General features: G+C 35.8%; 3 protein-coding genes and 1 non-coding gene across 7 annotated transcripts; 2 read left to right on the top strand and 2 right to left on the bottom strand.

Moving 5' to 3' along the window:
- Window positions 1-3: 3 nt before the first annotated feature.
- LOC105222344 (uncharacterized) lies at window positions 4-2,024 on the top strand. 2 transcript variants are annotated; one of them, XM_049452583.1, is made up of 2 exons: window positions 4-145; window positions 270-2,024. In XM_049452583.1, the coding sequence occupies exon 2, from the start codon at window positions 358-360 to the stop codon at window positions 1,822-1,824; it is 1,467 nt and encodes a 488-aa protein (XP_049308540.1). In that variant the 5' UTR covers window positions 4-145; window positions 270-357; the 3' UTR covers window positions 1,825-2,024. The 2 variants fall into 2 exon arrangements, with proteins under 2 accessions (XP_049308540.1, XP_049308541.1); XM_049452584.1 differs by lacking the exon at window positions 4-145 and having other exon boundaries at window positions 412-566; window positions 665-2,024.
- Window positions 1,865-5,189, bottom strand: LOC105222343 (zinc finger protein 878). 2 transcript variants are annotated; one of them, XM_019989017.3, is made up of 7 exons: window positions 5,064-5,189; window positions 4,219-4,817; window positions 3,727-4,154; window positions 3,554-3,673; window positions 2,719-3,096; window positions 2,062-2,653; window positions 1,865-2,002 (listed from the first exon to the last, which is right to left on the bottom strand). In XM_019989017.3, the coding sequence occupies exons 2-7, from the start codon at window positions 4,798-4,800 to the stop codon at window positions 1,946-1,948; spliced, it is 2,157 nt and encodes a 718-aa protein (XP_019844576.1). In that variant the 5' UTR covers window positions 4,801-4,817; window positions 5,064-5,189; the 3' UTR covers window positions 1,865-1,945. The 2 variants fall into 2 exon arrangements, with proteins under 2 accessions (XP_019844576.1, XP_011197928.1); XM_011199626.4 differs by having other exon boundaries at window positions 4,988-5,188.
- A 1,051-nt stretch (window positions 5,190-6,240) lies between these two features.
- LOC105222345 (protein transport protein Sec31A) lies at window positions 6,241-14,192 on the bottom strand. Of its 2 annotated transcripts, XM_019989013.3 has the most exons (12): window positions 14,035-14,192; window positions 13,324-13,588; window positions 12,295-13,264; window positions 11,990-12,233; window positions 11,823-11,932; window positions 11,085-11,141; window positions 10,021-10,129; window positions 8,413-9,902; window positions 7,538-7,648; window positions 7,141-7,485; window positions 6,954-7,025; window positions 6,241-6,891 (listed from the first exon to the last, which is right to left on the bottom strand). In XM_019989013.3, exons 2-12 carry the CDS (start codon window positions 13,518-13,520, stop codon window positions 6,703-6,705), a joined length of 3,894 nt encoding a protein of 1,297 aa, XP_019844572.2. In that variant the 5' UTR covers window positions 13,521-13,588; window positions 14,035-14,192; the 3' UTR covers window positions 6,241-6,702. The 2 variants fall into 2 exon arrangements, with proteins under 2 accessions (XP_019844572.2, XP_011197930.2); XM_011199628.4 differs by lacking the exon at window positions 11,085-11,141.
- Window positions 14,193-14,539: 347 nt separating this feature from the next.
- Window positions 14,540-14,640, top strand: LOC115065849 (U6atac minor spliceosomal RNA). Its single transcript, XR_003845559.1, has one exon. It is a non-coding gene; the product is annotated as a U6atac minor spliceosomal RNA (small nuclear RNA).
- The last annotated feature ends 23 nt before the right edge of the window (window positions 14,641-14,663 follow it).

The raw sequence follows: 14,663 nt of genomic DNA, 5'->3' as shown, positions 1-14,663 counted from the left end.
TGGAAAATGAATTCTGGCGGAACGATTTGAAAAAGGCCACAGAGTTGAGGTTTTTATTCATTAAAGAAAGTATTAAAGTGGAAATACATATATTTAGAAATATTACAAACAAAAACTGTGACATCTTTATATGTACCTTACCTAGGTACTAAAACAATTATTAAATAAATTTTAATTTGGCCAATATGAAGAAAGATAGCTCCTATAAAAATCAGCAAAAACAAAAATTATTATGCATGTTTGAAAATTATTTTTCTTAACTATTCCAGATTTGGTAACTCTATCGAGGATAATTTGAATTCTTTTATTGCCGGTTGCGATTATATTTCCATTAATTAATTATTAATTTAAAAAAATATGTTTAGACCTGAGACTGAAGATATGTTACCTCGATGTGCGCCAAAACCAAGTGTTCCTCTGGATATGAATACTGCGGCTATAGTACGTCCAACCGTGCCTGAAGTATCAATATTATTTGGAGCGCAACAAGGTCCTACTACAAGTACATCCACTTTGCCTGCAGCTACATCAGAACCGACGCAACCAACCTATGCAGCTTGGAAAAAGCAAGTATTGCCAAAGGTTTCATTTCCACCGATTGGCGCTGAAGTATATAGCATAAATGGCCACGTAGTAAATTCAACCAATGTTATTTCTGCTCCAGCAAAGCCAATTCTCGTTAACCAGCCATCCGCTGCTAATAATACACAAATAACATCAAATGTTTATCCACAACGATCTATTGCCGTAAACGCAGCACCAGCGTGCCCCGTTGGGAATTCTATAGATGTTACATCTAGATTAGGTGGGTCAACGCAGTTGCCGCAATATCGAAGAAGTTTAGATCAACCATTAACTGTACAAGAAATCAAACAAGATAATTTAAATAGCCGAGCTCCTGATATTCCTACAATAATGGCACATCAGCAAAATCAAACAATTTCCACGCCCAAACCGGACGTACTTACAATTTGTGCAGGCACGCAAACCGATTCATCATTGGTTTCTGATTTTAACCATATTGATGCTGCATTGCTCACACGTCTAGCAACTAAGGAAGATATTCAACAATTGCATTCAATATTTGGGGAGCTGCGCACAGACCAGCTTCGTGTAATAAATCTTGTCGAAAAGCTTTTAAATCAACATCAAGCTAACTCTACTTCGGAGCTTCGTCAAGATGCGAGTACACAGTGCCGCGGTAACGATTGTTGTGATAATGAAAGGAAAACTCGATCACCGGAAGCCTTGACCGAAGAGTCAAATAACGCGAATTATGCTGTAGCTCCAAGCGCCGGGTATCAACCAATAAAAGATAAGCCCATATTCCCTTTAGCCTCACCGCGACAGCCTGCAGCACAATCTACAGCTTACCAACCTAACACACCACGCATCATCAAATCATCTACAGACAATATGATTCTTAATAAACCAAACACGGAACAAAGCATGCTCATGAATGAGTTGGCTCTTAAATATTTACCAAACGAAAAGTTAAATGAATTGCTACACGAACTCAATATATCACCTACGCCACCGAAACAGACTACACCTTTACGGCCAATTGAAAACACACAGAAACGACCAAGTGATATTTCAAATGCTTCTTACAACTACCTTCAGAAATATAGACTGTTACCGGAAGAGCAAAATGAAATAAAAGAACAACTAACACCAGTGGGCTCGCCTTTGATGCAGGTCGCACAACAACAGCTGCAACATCAATCACCCTATCAACATCGCCTAGCATCCCCTTGTATCTTATCGCCGCAAACGGCCATGCTAGATTTGGAACATATTCGACGACAACCCAAGCTTATTTAATTCGTGATGGTTATGTAGTAATTTATAAAAAAAATAAGAATTTTAGGAATTTTTTCAATTAAAGTAATTTATTTAAAAATGTTCATTATTTAATGCTTACTAACTATGGTCCTTAGAAAAATTATTTTGATAACCAGTCGGTTACAATCTCTTCAGTTTGGTAATTGTCCACAATCAGCTAAATAAAAATAATAAATCAATTTACGTAGTAATTTATTGTTAATATAATAATTTTACCTCTTCATTTTGCAGCGTAACTTCGTATGGTGGATTGACTTGTGAGTGAAGGGTAATGCTCTCTGGTCCTGTGGATGTGTGATCAGGCGTATGCGCTGTCGCAGCTTCTATATAGGCTGCGCAATCGGCTTCTGCAGCCGCTGCTATCAAAACGGCAGCCTCATTATCAACTTCTTGCTCATCTTCGTTGCAATCTGTGTCGTGCTGAGATTGTGAGTTTTGATCCTCTGCCGATATTATATCATCTAAATCCAACGAACGGTTCGTATCAAAATCGATAAGATGTAAATCCTTCATATGTATTCGTAATGCAGAAACTCGCGCATATTCCGCACCACAAACATAGCAACTGTATTTGGTAGTATCACCGGAACGGTTAAGTTTATTGTGTGTTTTCATGTGTATTTTCACCGAATACAATGAAGCAAAGGGACGATTACATACTGGACAATTGTAAGGTTTCGAATGTATATTCCTGTGCGCCGAAAGCTGCACTGAAGTTCGAAACGATTTTGAACAAATTTCACATTTGTATGCGCGTTCTGCATCGTGAGTGCGTAGATGATGAGCATAAACAGGCTGCGACTTGAAACTACACCGAACAATTATAAACTTGAATGAATACTCATATATTTACAATTAAATGATATGATTTACCGTTTATTGCAAGTGGCGCATACGTATGGTCGTATATCGGTGTGCGTGCGCAGGTGTAGTATCAGCGAATAAGAAACGCGAAAAGTTTTGCCGCACACTTCGCAAGCATGTGGTTTTTCGCCGGTGTGTACACGCTCATGGCGCACTTTTTCATACGGCCGCTGGAACGTTCGACCACAGTATTGACAAGCAAACCGACCACTACTATCCGTTTGCTTGATTTGTTGTTTACGTGGTTTGGCGGGTTTGTCAGCATGCATTTGCATATGCATGTCATAGCTAGTTTTATTTTCAAAGTGACGATTGCAAATACCACAATTAAACTCTGTGGATTGTTGATGCATGTTTTTATGTATACCAAGTAGATTCTGTTCAAAACTGAAATTTAAGTGATATAAACGCTTCAAAATCAGTAAAAATAATAATAAAAAAAAAAAAAAAACTTTAACTTCAGGTGCACCGAAGCTGGAATACCCTTCAAATATACAGAACTTGATTTCGATCGGTCAGTTAGTATTGCAGCAATATGAAATAGGGTTCCAATTTGCTTTTTAGTTTGACAAAAAAACATAAAAGAACGAGATTTTGATCGTGTAGTTCATATGACAGCTATATGCCATAGTTGTTACAAATGAGCAGCTTGTTGGGGAGAAAAGTTTCATATCAATATCTCATATATGAGATTAGTTCGCTTATATATAGACAGACATACAGAGCGACTAGAATAAATCTACTCAACTCTCATTTATGTGTATACATTTTAAAGGGGCTAATATACCCTGTTGCCGGTATAAAAAAACATGAATTAATTGTAGTCTTAATAAATAAATCCAACCTCTTATTGCATATCTCGCAGAAGAACTTGTTCATATCCTTATATTGCGTTTTGGCACCAGCCGGCAATGCTTGCTCTATTGTTCTCAATTGCTGTGCATCATGAATTTTCATGTGTAACCTAAAGAATTGGCAGTTAGTAAGATTTTACACTTGATGACAATGCATGCATACTTAAGATTTTTGTATGAACTGAAATTAGTATTGCAAATCGGACATGTTGGTTTTTTCAATTCTACTACACTAAACGAATCATTTTGTGTTTTAATATCTTTTGTTTTGTGAATACGGTTATGTATTTGTAAGCCTTGCAGAGAATTAAATGTCTTATCACATTCGGCACAATGATGTTGTACTTCATTGCTTTGGCTTTTTTTCGATGTGTCCAACGTTTGCTTCTGTTCTTCAAGATATAACCGTATATCATTGCCATATTCTTCTTGCTCAACAACGTTATCTGCATCTTCCTGTTTGACTGTGCTACTATTTATGGCGCTACAAACATGTTGCTCGGCTTTTTCTAAATCACTAAACACCAGTTGGCAATCACAACAAAAATATTTCTCCCCATCATCTTCTTCATCGGTGATGGATTGCTTTTCCTATAAGATGAGAAAGCAATGAGTTTAGTAAGTCAAATATATGTATCCTAGATTACTTTCATACTTCTTTAACATGTAAAAGGGTATCGGTGGCGATATCGTTATTTTCCTTGCCAAAATTCGTATGTTCAATCATATCCTCACTCATTTCTAAGTAATCACCCAACTCTTTAGTTTCATTTTCATCCACAATAATATGCTCTTCTTTTATAATCAGCCAACCGCCGTTTGAGTTTTCAATAACTTGATCTTCCTTGACTTGTTCATTCTGAAGTGTATCGTTAGTACTAATATTTGTTGAAGCTTTATTAGATAATTTTTTCTGCATTTCTTGATGTACTTTTGTGAAGTCCTCGAGAGTAACAAAATCTATGGCACACTCTAAGCAACGATATATTTCCTGAGATTGACCATCGAATTGCAAGTGCTTTATAGATAAAGTGTGTGTTTTCACTTGCTCCTCCAGAGTTTCGTTTTCGACATAATTACCATTTTGTACATCATCTTCTTCAATATATTCAATCAATGATTCATGTTCATAACCAGTGCCAATATTATCTTCATATTCAAAATATTCAACATGGTCTGTTAAGTTGTTCGCTGACATGGCATCAGTATATTCATCTTCATGCAAACCATTTTCCATTTTTATGTTTTTATAAGCTGTATAGACACAATATTTGCATATAAGTAATATTTAATTGAAAAATAAACAGTATCTAACAAATCAGTCATTTAATTCTTGTATTTCATTTAGTCAATGATTTGTAATCTTTTTATCTTTTACGAAGTGAGGTGATGATGTTGCAATCTGCCTATTGCCAACTTCATACCTGCCATTTCTGTACTACTTTTAAATATTTAACTTTATATTTTACAAAACTTGTTATATTTGTTTATAATTACTACCGCCACGAAAATTCAAAATAAATAGGTGAACTTCAAATTATTGGATAAACATTATAAAATACGCCTAACTTCACGAGAAAATAATGTGGCAAACAGCTGTTTCACTAGTGTTTCGGACTTAACTGCAACTGTCATGGGTATATATGTATGTATTTCAATTGAGTTTCGGTATAAATTATGGTATGTTCCCACTTTCAATCAATAAATTACTAATCTATTACCATAAATTTATAAAAGTGATGAACTATTGTGTAATAAGTATTTAAGCTATTTAATTATTTCAAATTGTTTGAAGACAAGAAGTATATGTCAGGTTAGCAGTTTTTTGTGTGTTCATTGAAAGATGTCACTAAATTCAAATATTATATATAAAAACTTGATAGTACTGCAGTTCTGTTTAAACTTCCTATTAGAAATGTTGACTAAAAACTGACAAGCAGTGAGTAATTTTAGAACTGTAATTAGGCGGCCCACGGCGAATATCGCATTCGATGGAACGATGAGCTGATGAGATATATGACGACATTGACATAGTTCAGCGAATTAAAAGACAGCGGCTACGCTGGCTAGCTCATGTTGTCCGAATGGACGAAAACACTCCAGTGAAGAAGGAGCTGGCTTCGCTTGGAATATCCAATTGGCGCCACGTAGCGAAAAGAAGAAACGACTGGCGCGCTGTTGTTAACTCGGCTATAATCGCGTAAGCGGTATCTACGCCAGTAAAGAAGAAGAATTAAACATACATTTAAATTCTTATCTTTTATTTTAATAAAAAATCGTACCGAAAATACATTACGGCCTTAAAATTAAATCATACATACTCGTACATATGTGTGCATATAGTAAATGGTTGGCAATTTCGAAATTAGTTTAGAAGAATTTGAAAATCATGCGGTTTTAGCGTAAAAAATTAAAACAAGTTTTAACTACATAGCAAGTTATCGAATTTTTGTATAAATTTATTCAATTGCTAAGAGACATACTAACATTTTGATTAACTTGGTAACAACAATTTTTTTTAATGTATAGGTAAATACAACTATTTATTTATTTTAATGCCCAAATTTACTTATCGCTTTTAGTTTGTTTTCAAGTCATAATTTTTAAATTACCATTATTTTCAAATGAGGTACCAATTCTTTATGTATATATGTATGTATAAAACAAGAAGTGGAAATCAATTTTTGCAAATGCGTATTTTTATTAGTCTATCGTAATTTTTGTATACAATTCCATAAATATTAATATTGTATGGTTTCTGCAGTCAGTATGTAGAACTTCAAATATTTCATATTACATATATAGCATATAATGTTGAGTTTACGATACGTACATTTCATTTTTTTTTGTAAATAAAGTACACTTTGAAGAAAAAACATATACAAAGCAAGTAATTATATTGTAAATACGTAAAGGTTAAAGTTAGACAAAAAATTATTTATCGAATTAAAAATATTTACCACTATGCAATCTTTAAGCGCGACAACCTCTTTTTTCATTTTTCAATTAATGTTATTAACGAAAAGAATACATATGAGGATAGAATTCATGGAACACAACAGCTATGATAAAAATGGAATTATTTCAATTTCTAATGACATATAACTCATTTGTAAACTCTTGCTATAGTTTTTTTTACTTAACGCAGATAAACCTGTAAATCAGCAGCCGATTGTACAAGCACCTTTAGACCTGGCATAAAGCCAGCACATTGTGAAAAGTCGGAGCCGAATGCAATTTGGGTATGCGTTTGCAAGGCATTGGCATAATCACCTACTTGCACGAACTGTACGATTTGATTAAGAGCTGCGATCGTGGCAGAGTGAAGCTAAGAAAGTGAAAAAATTAAATTTAATTTTAAAATCTGATAAAAGCAATAGTTATACATACTCTGCCATCACGTAAACAGTCATAAAGATTCTCCAAACGTTTGGTAACATCTACAAATTTACGTTTGGTGCGCTGGAAAAGTAATAATTGACCATTTATTATACAAAAGAAGCATAGAAACTGAATTATTAAGGTATTAATAAAAAAAGCGTTTATTATCGGAAAACTTATAAAGTGCTCAACTCACCGGATCGGCCGATACAGCCAAGCATTGATTCTTTAACTCTTCCAACACCGTTTGTAGATAAATGTATTCCTCCGGTAGTGGCGGTTTTTCTTTTACGGGTTCCGGTTGTCGTTGCACTGGCGCCGGCTGCTCAGTGTAGCCCACATTTTGTGACTGCGTAATCCATGGCTGTTGCTGTTGCTGCGGTATGGCTGATGTTTGGAAGTTGAGTTGTGGTGGAAATTGCTGTGTTGGCAAATTATTATTTTGTGGCAAAGTTGGATTATAGTAGCCAACTGGGTCATTGGGTTGTAAGTTAGTTGGGATATTGCTGTTGGCGGTTGGTGGTGGTGGCATACCGGGATTCTTAAATTAAATATATATGAAACAAGTAATTTAAAAAATATCAAACAGTTACCTGATACTGCGTATAAGGATCCGCATAACCATTTTGATTTTGATTCGGATCAACGCCGAATAAGGGATGAGTTATGGGCGCCGATGTTGGCGTAGGCTCCGGTTTTTTGGGCTGTTGGAAGGAAAGACAGTGTTAAAAGGGTGAGGCACAATTTAAAAAGGGTGTAAGCTGTTAATTAAAAAAACATAAAAACAAAACGAAATATAATATTGTAATTGATATTTGGTTAAAGATGGGAAAACGAACATCAGAAATATGTATTATTGGAAATAAATTCCTTATTTAGCAGGACAGCAAGGCAAGTGGTGTCATGGCAATAATGAATTGTTTTTGAACTTTTTTTTGTTGAATCACACAATCAAACAGGTTATTAACCTTGAGGAAAAGCAAAAAAAAAAGTTACAAATATTTGCTAAACTATTAACCACAAACAAAAGGCATTCCATATATACGTTTAATTGCGAACCGGGAACTGAACTGTATGCTCTAGCTCATGTGTCATAGCAATGGAAATGCAAAAATTTAAACTTTCCGGAATGCGCTTAATACCTGCCAGAAATTTTGTGTGTACAAGGTGCTTGAGTGCGAATCATTTGCACAAAATTGTTCAACACTAAATTGTGAAGGTGGTTTCAAAAGCATTTTTGTATCATCCTTTTCGTGATTTATGATTTTCTGCCAGCGGCGGGTGCCTGCGTGGCGTGCAGACATTTCATTGCTACGATTTTGCAATATCTAGCAAGAGAATTTTATCAACAAAATTAAAACATAGTTTTTCGTATGTTGAAGCAACATTTAAACAATAATATTTTTAGCGCTGCTAACTAATACACACATATGTTCAGGTAAAAAATTCATCATTCAATTAATCTTACCGCACGTGTTGACTTCAATGCTGGCGGATCATTCCAGCCGGGTGGTGGTGTGCGGCTGCGCGGTAAACTATGTGTTGGTGGTGGTGGCGGTTGTTGTTGTTGATTGCTAATATCTGATGTCAGACCACTAGTGTAGTTGTTGCTGCCAGTTAAGCCATACGGCACAGGTGCACCACCTATATTAAATGGTGCAGCCGGTTGCAATAGACTTGGTTGAGCTGATGTTGGTACTAAAGGCGCACTAAATTGACCTGCATTAAATGTAGGTATTGCAGCTGGAATGGGAGCTGGTGCTGTGACCTGTGGTTGATAACCACCACCGTAGCTACCCATGGGACCGGCGGAAGCCACCGATGGATCTAACACATACTTGGATCGTGAGTGTAAATTTGCGCCACTACCACCTTGCGAACTGGCATTGCTGGCTGGACGTGGTGGTTGTGTGTTCAATGCATCGTTTGTGATATGTCCAGGTACTGCTAGTGGCGGTTTGGCCGTTACTGCTGCCGATGGCGTGGGTGCAATCGGATTAAATAGTGTGGGTTGCTGCGATATAGCGGCGCCCCCCGCAGGTGTTGGCAAAGCCGATGTGTTCCAATTGCCTGCCTGATTATTTGCGAATTGGTTTGGGCCGCCATAACCAGCGTGTGTTTGCGGCAATCCATGCGAAAATGAGCCGCGTTGAACAGGTGCCTGTTGTGGCTGTCGGCTATATATGTTTTGCGGTTGTGGTTTCTGTTGATATGCTAGACGTCCAGTGGCAGCCGCAGCCGTTGATCTATAATTAACCGTATTATATATGCGTTCGCGCAGTTCCACCAGTTCGCCATTTTGTTCATCATCGGCCGTACCCAAAGCATAAATATACGTTAAAGCGGCTGTGAGCGCACCCTGCGCCACCAAAACACCGCCATACTCGGTAATAAAGTCCGCAAATGGTCCACTTAGATCCAAAGCAATTCCTTGTTGTTCCAAAGATTTGCTCATCAACATTACAATTTCAGCTAATTCCTGTAACTCGGTCGTATTCGGTTTATAATTATTATTCTGGTGCTCCAATGCTTTCATTTGATGCCAAGCGGACACTAATTTATCAATACTACCAGCACAGACATAACATAACATAGCATTACGTATGAAATCGATATTGTGCGCACGCTCCTCCAGTAGGCGATCACCCAGACGTTCACAAATGTCAACCACTTTACGATCGCTATGCTTTAGAGCTGCGACTAAAGCTTCCTTCCATGATTCGACAGTGCAACGGTTGATAAAATCTAACCAATCACGTGTCACCAACGCACTTATCACATTAGATAACTCATTTTGTTGCTGTTGCAAGTAGCGATTGTGAATTTTAGTAAGGAAATCAATGCCCGCAGTGGAGGCTACAATTAGCGCCTCTGCAATGCGTTGCGATTCTAGGCAAAGCTCGGCAGCAGCTTCTAGATTACCAGTGAGAATTGCTTCAGTTATCAGACTATCAGGATCTATATATATATGAAAATAGAATGATTTAAAGAGCAGATGCATAAAAATTAAATATTTTCTACAGTTATAGAAGAAAAGTAAATAGTTCATATAAACATGTTGATTTTACAAACTTACGTTCTCCTTTGGGTATGTCGAATTGTTTTGCTGCATTTGCCCTCTGCAGTTGTTGTTGCTTCTGAGTGACCGCAATGCCGTCGAATATTGCATTGTTATCCACTGCTTGCTGTAAGTTATGCAAATATTTTAATATTGTTATGTTTGCTTTTTATATGAAAATGACACAGTTACAAAAAGCATATACGTAGCACAAAAATAAAGTAGATATGATTTTCTATTTACACACAACAACGAGAAATATATATAGAGATATAGATTAGCGATATGCGAAGATGTTAATAATCTTCAATGAAATGATCACGAGCTTTTGTTAAAACAAAACAAATTTTTGGAAGTAAAATCGGAAGTAAATTAAGATTTAAAATTAGAAGAGGTTAACTTTTTTTGCACCGAATGTATTATACCTTTCGTAAATAAAAAAGCGTTCATACAAGAACTAAATTTTTATCAGTCAGTTTTTATAGCAGCTATATACGCTAGCAATCAGATCTGAAAAATTTGTTTGGAGGTTACAGCGTTGCTTTGAAGATATCTCGCCGCATAAAAAAGTTTTCCATACATACATACAATACAATAATTTGACCTTAGTCGTTCAGTTTATTGCATATCCGCTATAGTGGACCTATATCGGCGGTTCCGACAAATCATATCTGAAAAACTGGAGGACCAATTCCTATATATACAGGGTGACAGACAGAAATGAGTAAACCGATTCAGCTTATCACGCTGATCATTTATATATATATATATATCTTATGGTGTCTTCGACATTTCCTTCTGCGTGCTAAAAACTTCGTGACAAACTTAATATACTCTGTTCAGAGTTCAAAAGAAAATTATAAAAAAAGTCTTTCCTTAAAAGTAATTATAATAAAAAAATTTAAATCAAACAATTTTATAACCAAAACAACTCTTTCGTAACGAATTTGAAATTTAGGTGTATTTTTACATAAATAAAGTTAGTTCATTTGGCTATAAATTAACTTTATAAACTGAGAAATTAAGAAGTTTTAGTTCACACATTTAACACAATTGCCTACTAAAGTAATATAGAACCTTACCGATATGTCGGTACTGCCATCAGTACTTTGATCACACTCAACTTCCGATGAATCGCTCTAAGCAAACAAATGATTTGCAAAGTAATGAAAGCGAGTTCGTATGAGAAAATGAAATACAAAAACCAATTTATTTTAATAATTAGGCAGTGAAATGCAAAAAACAATTTAGTTGAAATATATATAAATTAAATGAATTTTTCAATTAATCCAAAAATTGTAATTGCATATTTATGTCTGTTAAACTATTTATGGTTTTGCATAAAAAATATGTGTTTGTATGTGGGTATAAGTAAAAAGCTATAACATATACAAGTATATGTCTTTAATAACACATTGTTATCACATTAACTTCGAAAAATTAGCAGTGTGCGTTGCTCTGGCGTGCAACAGATCAAACTTAACAAACGCACCATAGCATAATAATAGTACTACATAATAATAGTACTCCAACTGTCGGCGGCAGCTGAATTGTAGATAAGAAAAACTGAGGGTGAATGTTGCGTTAACAACTATTTCATTTCTTTTAAAATTCCTTATCACATTTGGAACATAATGTATTTTTTGAACAGAACGGCAATACAATGAATGTATTATTTTTCTTGTATTAAAAGTATAAAAAAAAACTGATAAAATTTATTTTTTTGTTCACTTTACTTGAAAAAAAGTATTAACAACCTTTTAAGTTTAATAAAATTTTTGGCAAGTTTTTAATCTACTATAAAAATTATTTACACTTACATGCGAGAGATTCGCTAACCGATTCGTTACGTGATCCACTTCATTTTGTTGCGCCTCATCTTCTTTTACAAATTTAGCAAATTTAACATCTATATCTTGTTTGTTGAAGCCTACGAAATATAAATTAGATATTTTTTCGGCTATCTTATACTTTATTTCATCATTACCAAGTAAATTCAACATTTCCTCTTTTGGGTTAAGTTCGAAGTTCGCCTTAATGAAATACCATAAATAACGTCCATTTTGATCTGACATTTGATCGGCCCGTTCACGACAATAATCAACGTAATTTGCTTCAGTGAGAGAACGCTCAAGGGCGTTAGCGCGCTCTACCAACTCCGGTTCAGTGACCACCTGCGAGACTTGCACCTGTTTCGATTGGCTATTAAAGTGCACTAACTTACCGCCGAACTGTAAAATAAAATTACATAGATAATTTTAAGATTCCACAAGTGCAATTTATAATATATACTCCAAATGCAACACTGCAAGGGCGTTTAATCCATTTTGGTGCACGTTTCAAGTCATGATACACTATCTGCGTTGATTGTTGTGGTATGGGCGCCTGCGCTATTTGATCCATTCCGGGGAAAGAGTCCGCTATTTTATTAGATGTTTGCACTTGTTGTTGTGTGCCGCCAAAAAGTGAATAAATCGACACGTTGCCGTCAAGACTTGAACTAGCGACCAGCGCTGGATTACGCGGACACCATTGCACATCCGAATACCAGGTAGCTGTTGCAGCTACTTCTGATAGTATTTCGCCTTCGGATATATCGGTGTTAGGATTCCAGCAATAGATGTGGTTGTCTTTGCCACAGGATACCATTAGATCGATATCACGTGGACACCAGGACATACCAAGAACACCACGTTGATGAATTTGCATTGTCTTCGCTGGCGCAGTGGCGTAACGCAAATCCCACAATTGCACAACAGGCGCTTGGTCATCCTCTGAAGCAAGCCAAACTTGTGTAGCTACATCCGGATGCCATTGAATGGCATGCCAGCGAACGCGCGATTGTGTGTCGGAGAGTTTTATGATTTGCTCACTTTTACGTAAATCCCAGATAACACAACGTGAACTGAAAACAGAGGCCAATATATGTTGCACTTGTCTATTCCAAGCGACATTTTGTACATCTTCAAGTGGCTGTGTTTTAGTGCCTGGATTCATATGCGTGGTGGTGTTGTTAAGATCCCAAATAAATATTTCCGACTCAGAAGCGCATGAGGCAAGCAAATTGGTTTGAAATGGGTTAACATCAAGTCCACTAACCGGTCCGGTATGTTTATCTTGTCGTGCAATAAGACCTTCTTCATTGGCTATCATTTTAGCAGCAGAGTAAATCATGACGTGGCCACCTTCACAACCGCCTACAATTAAACCATTAGGATGAGCGCCATCGTAACCAGTAGGACTCCAAATAACTTTCTGGAACCTTAAAAATTAAATAATAGTTACATATAAATTTAAATTTGATTATTTATTGTTATATACCTGTACTGGCTGGGTAGACTTGCTTTTAATTCCAAGTCGTAACTTGGATCACTGAAATTTGTGGAATATATTTCCAATGTTGGGTTTATGTTCGAATCGAGTTGTTGTGCAGCACTACCCGCGGCCAGATAAATGGGATGTTGAGGCAGCGGTGACCACGCAATATTTACCGTCTTCTGCAACTCTTTAACTTTCATTTCGATGTGTGCTTATAACGTTATCCAAATAAAAAAATTATATAAACAAATAAGCACCAACGAAAAATCTGAAAATGGTCGTAAAAAAATTGTTAATGCCACTAGTGATTGGAAATGGGTCAGCTGTTAATTATTTTTATTTTGATTATTTATTTAATAAGCGACACAAGCATTCGGATACAAATGTCAAAATTCGATATACATATGTATGTACGAACGTGGCCGATTTTGTACGTTTTCAATAAAAACGTTGAACAACAAAAGTTTCCTTTAGAAAATTGAAATAAAGCTAAATTTTATAACTTGTCATCGGCACTTTTAACACTGCTTTCAAGTAAAGGCGAAGGTATGATAGAGGAACACCCAGCAATTGCAATGTACCAATCGAAATTGTCGCCGTCATCACTTTTTCTAGCTGCCGTCCATGTACATACATATCTACATTCCTAGTTGTTTTTTATGCTTTTCACTGCATTTGATTGAATTTCATTTTAGCTTCTTATAAACAACTTACAACTTTTTTATCTGAAGCTACTTTGGCACAATTTAATTGTAAATTAAACTGGTACAAAATACTTTGCACTTAATTAAACAAAAAAATTTCGTTCGCTGATGACGAGAATTGATAGGAGATCTGAATTCTGAAATTCTTGACGGTGTCTGCTTCTTCTTTGTCGGCAAATTTGACAGTGCATCTTCCAGAAAAGTGTGTATAATGGACGGTAGATGGCGCTAGTTTTAGTTAAAATGTCGTACGACGACTTTTAATAATTAGCTGATATCTAATTTACTTTTGCATTGAATATTTGCCAAATCATTTGTTTCAAAGAAAAAAGTATATCCGAACCAGAACTGTATAAATACTACATTAGGTGTATATATATACATCGTTATGCTTAACTTGACGCGTTTAATAAGTGTACACTATTGTTTTTTCGTTTGCGTTTAAACTTTGTAATTCTCAACAGCTTTTTCGTAATGTAATGACAATAAATACATTGGAATAAATTTTTAAATTTGTGTATTTAGAAAGGAGAGCTAGTTAGCACTCCCCTAGACAAGGATGGAAACACATAAATGGCCGGAATAGGCACAGACAAAGTTCCGGTCGCAAATTTTTTATTTAAAAATGCCATATTATGC

Source organism: Bactrocera dorsalis, chromosome 3, assembly GCF_023373825.1.
Source record: "Bactrocera dorsalis isolate Fly_Bdor chromosome 3, ASM2337382v1, whole genome shotgun sequence".
Classification (NCBI taxonomy): Eukaryota; Metazoa; Arthropoda; class Insecta; order Diptera; family Tephritidae; genus Bactrocera; species Bactrocera dorsalis.
The sequence above is the reverse complement of the archived record's forward strand: the minus strand, read 5'-3'. Positions and strand labels throughout refer to the sequence as shown.

Bases quoted from the DNA above. Each gene is read 5' to 3' on its own strand.
- LOC105222344 (XM_049452583.1), top strand. From the start codon at position 358: ATGTTTAGACCTGAGACTGAAGATATGTTACCTCGATGTGCGCCAAAA.
- LOC105222343 (XM_011199626.4), bottom strand. The intron at 4,155-4,218 runs GTATGAAAGTAA...CTCATCTTATAG, and splicing joins CCCTTTTACATGTTAAAGAA to GAAAAGCAATCCATCACCGA. The intron at 2,654-2,718 runs GTAAATCATATC...TGTTCGGTGTAG, and splicing joins TGCGCCACTTGCAATAAACG to TTTCAAGTCGCAGCCTGTTT.
- LOC105222345 (XM_019989013.3), bottom strand. From the start codon at position 13,520: ATGAAAGTTAAAGAGTTGCAGAAGACGGTAAATATTGCGTGGTCACCG. The intron at 7,649-8,412 runs GTAAGATTAATT...TCCTTCCAACAG, and splicing joins CATTGAAGTCAACACGTGCG to CCCAAAAAACCGGAGCCTAC. The intron at 7,026-7,140 runs GTGAGTTGAGCA...TTACTTTTCCAG, and splicing joins TGGCTGTATCGGCCGATCCG to CGCACCAAACGTAAATTTGT.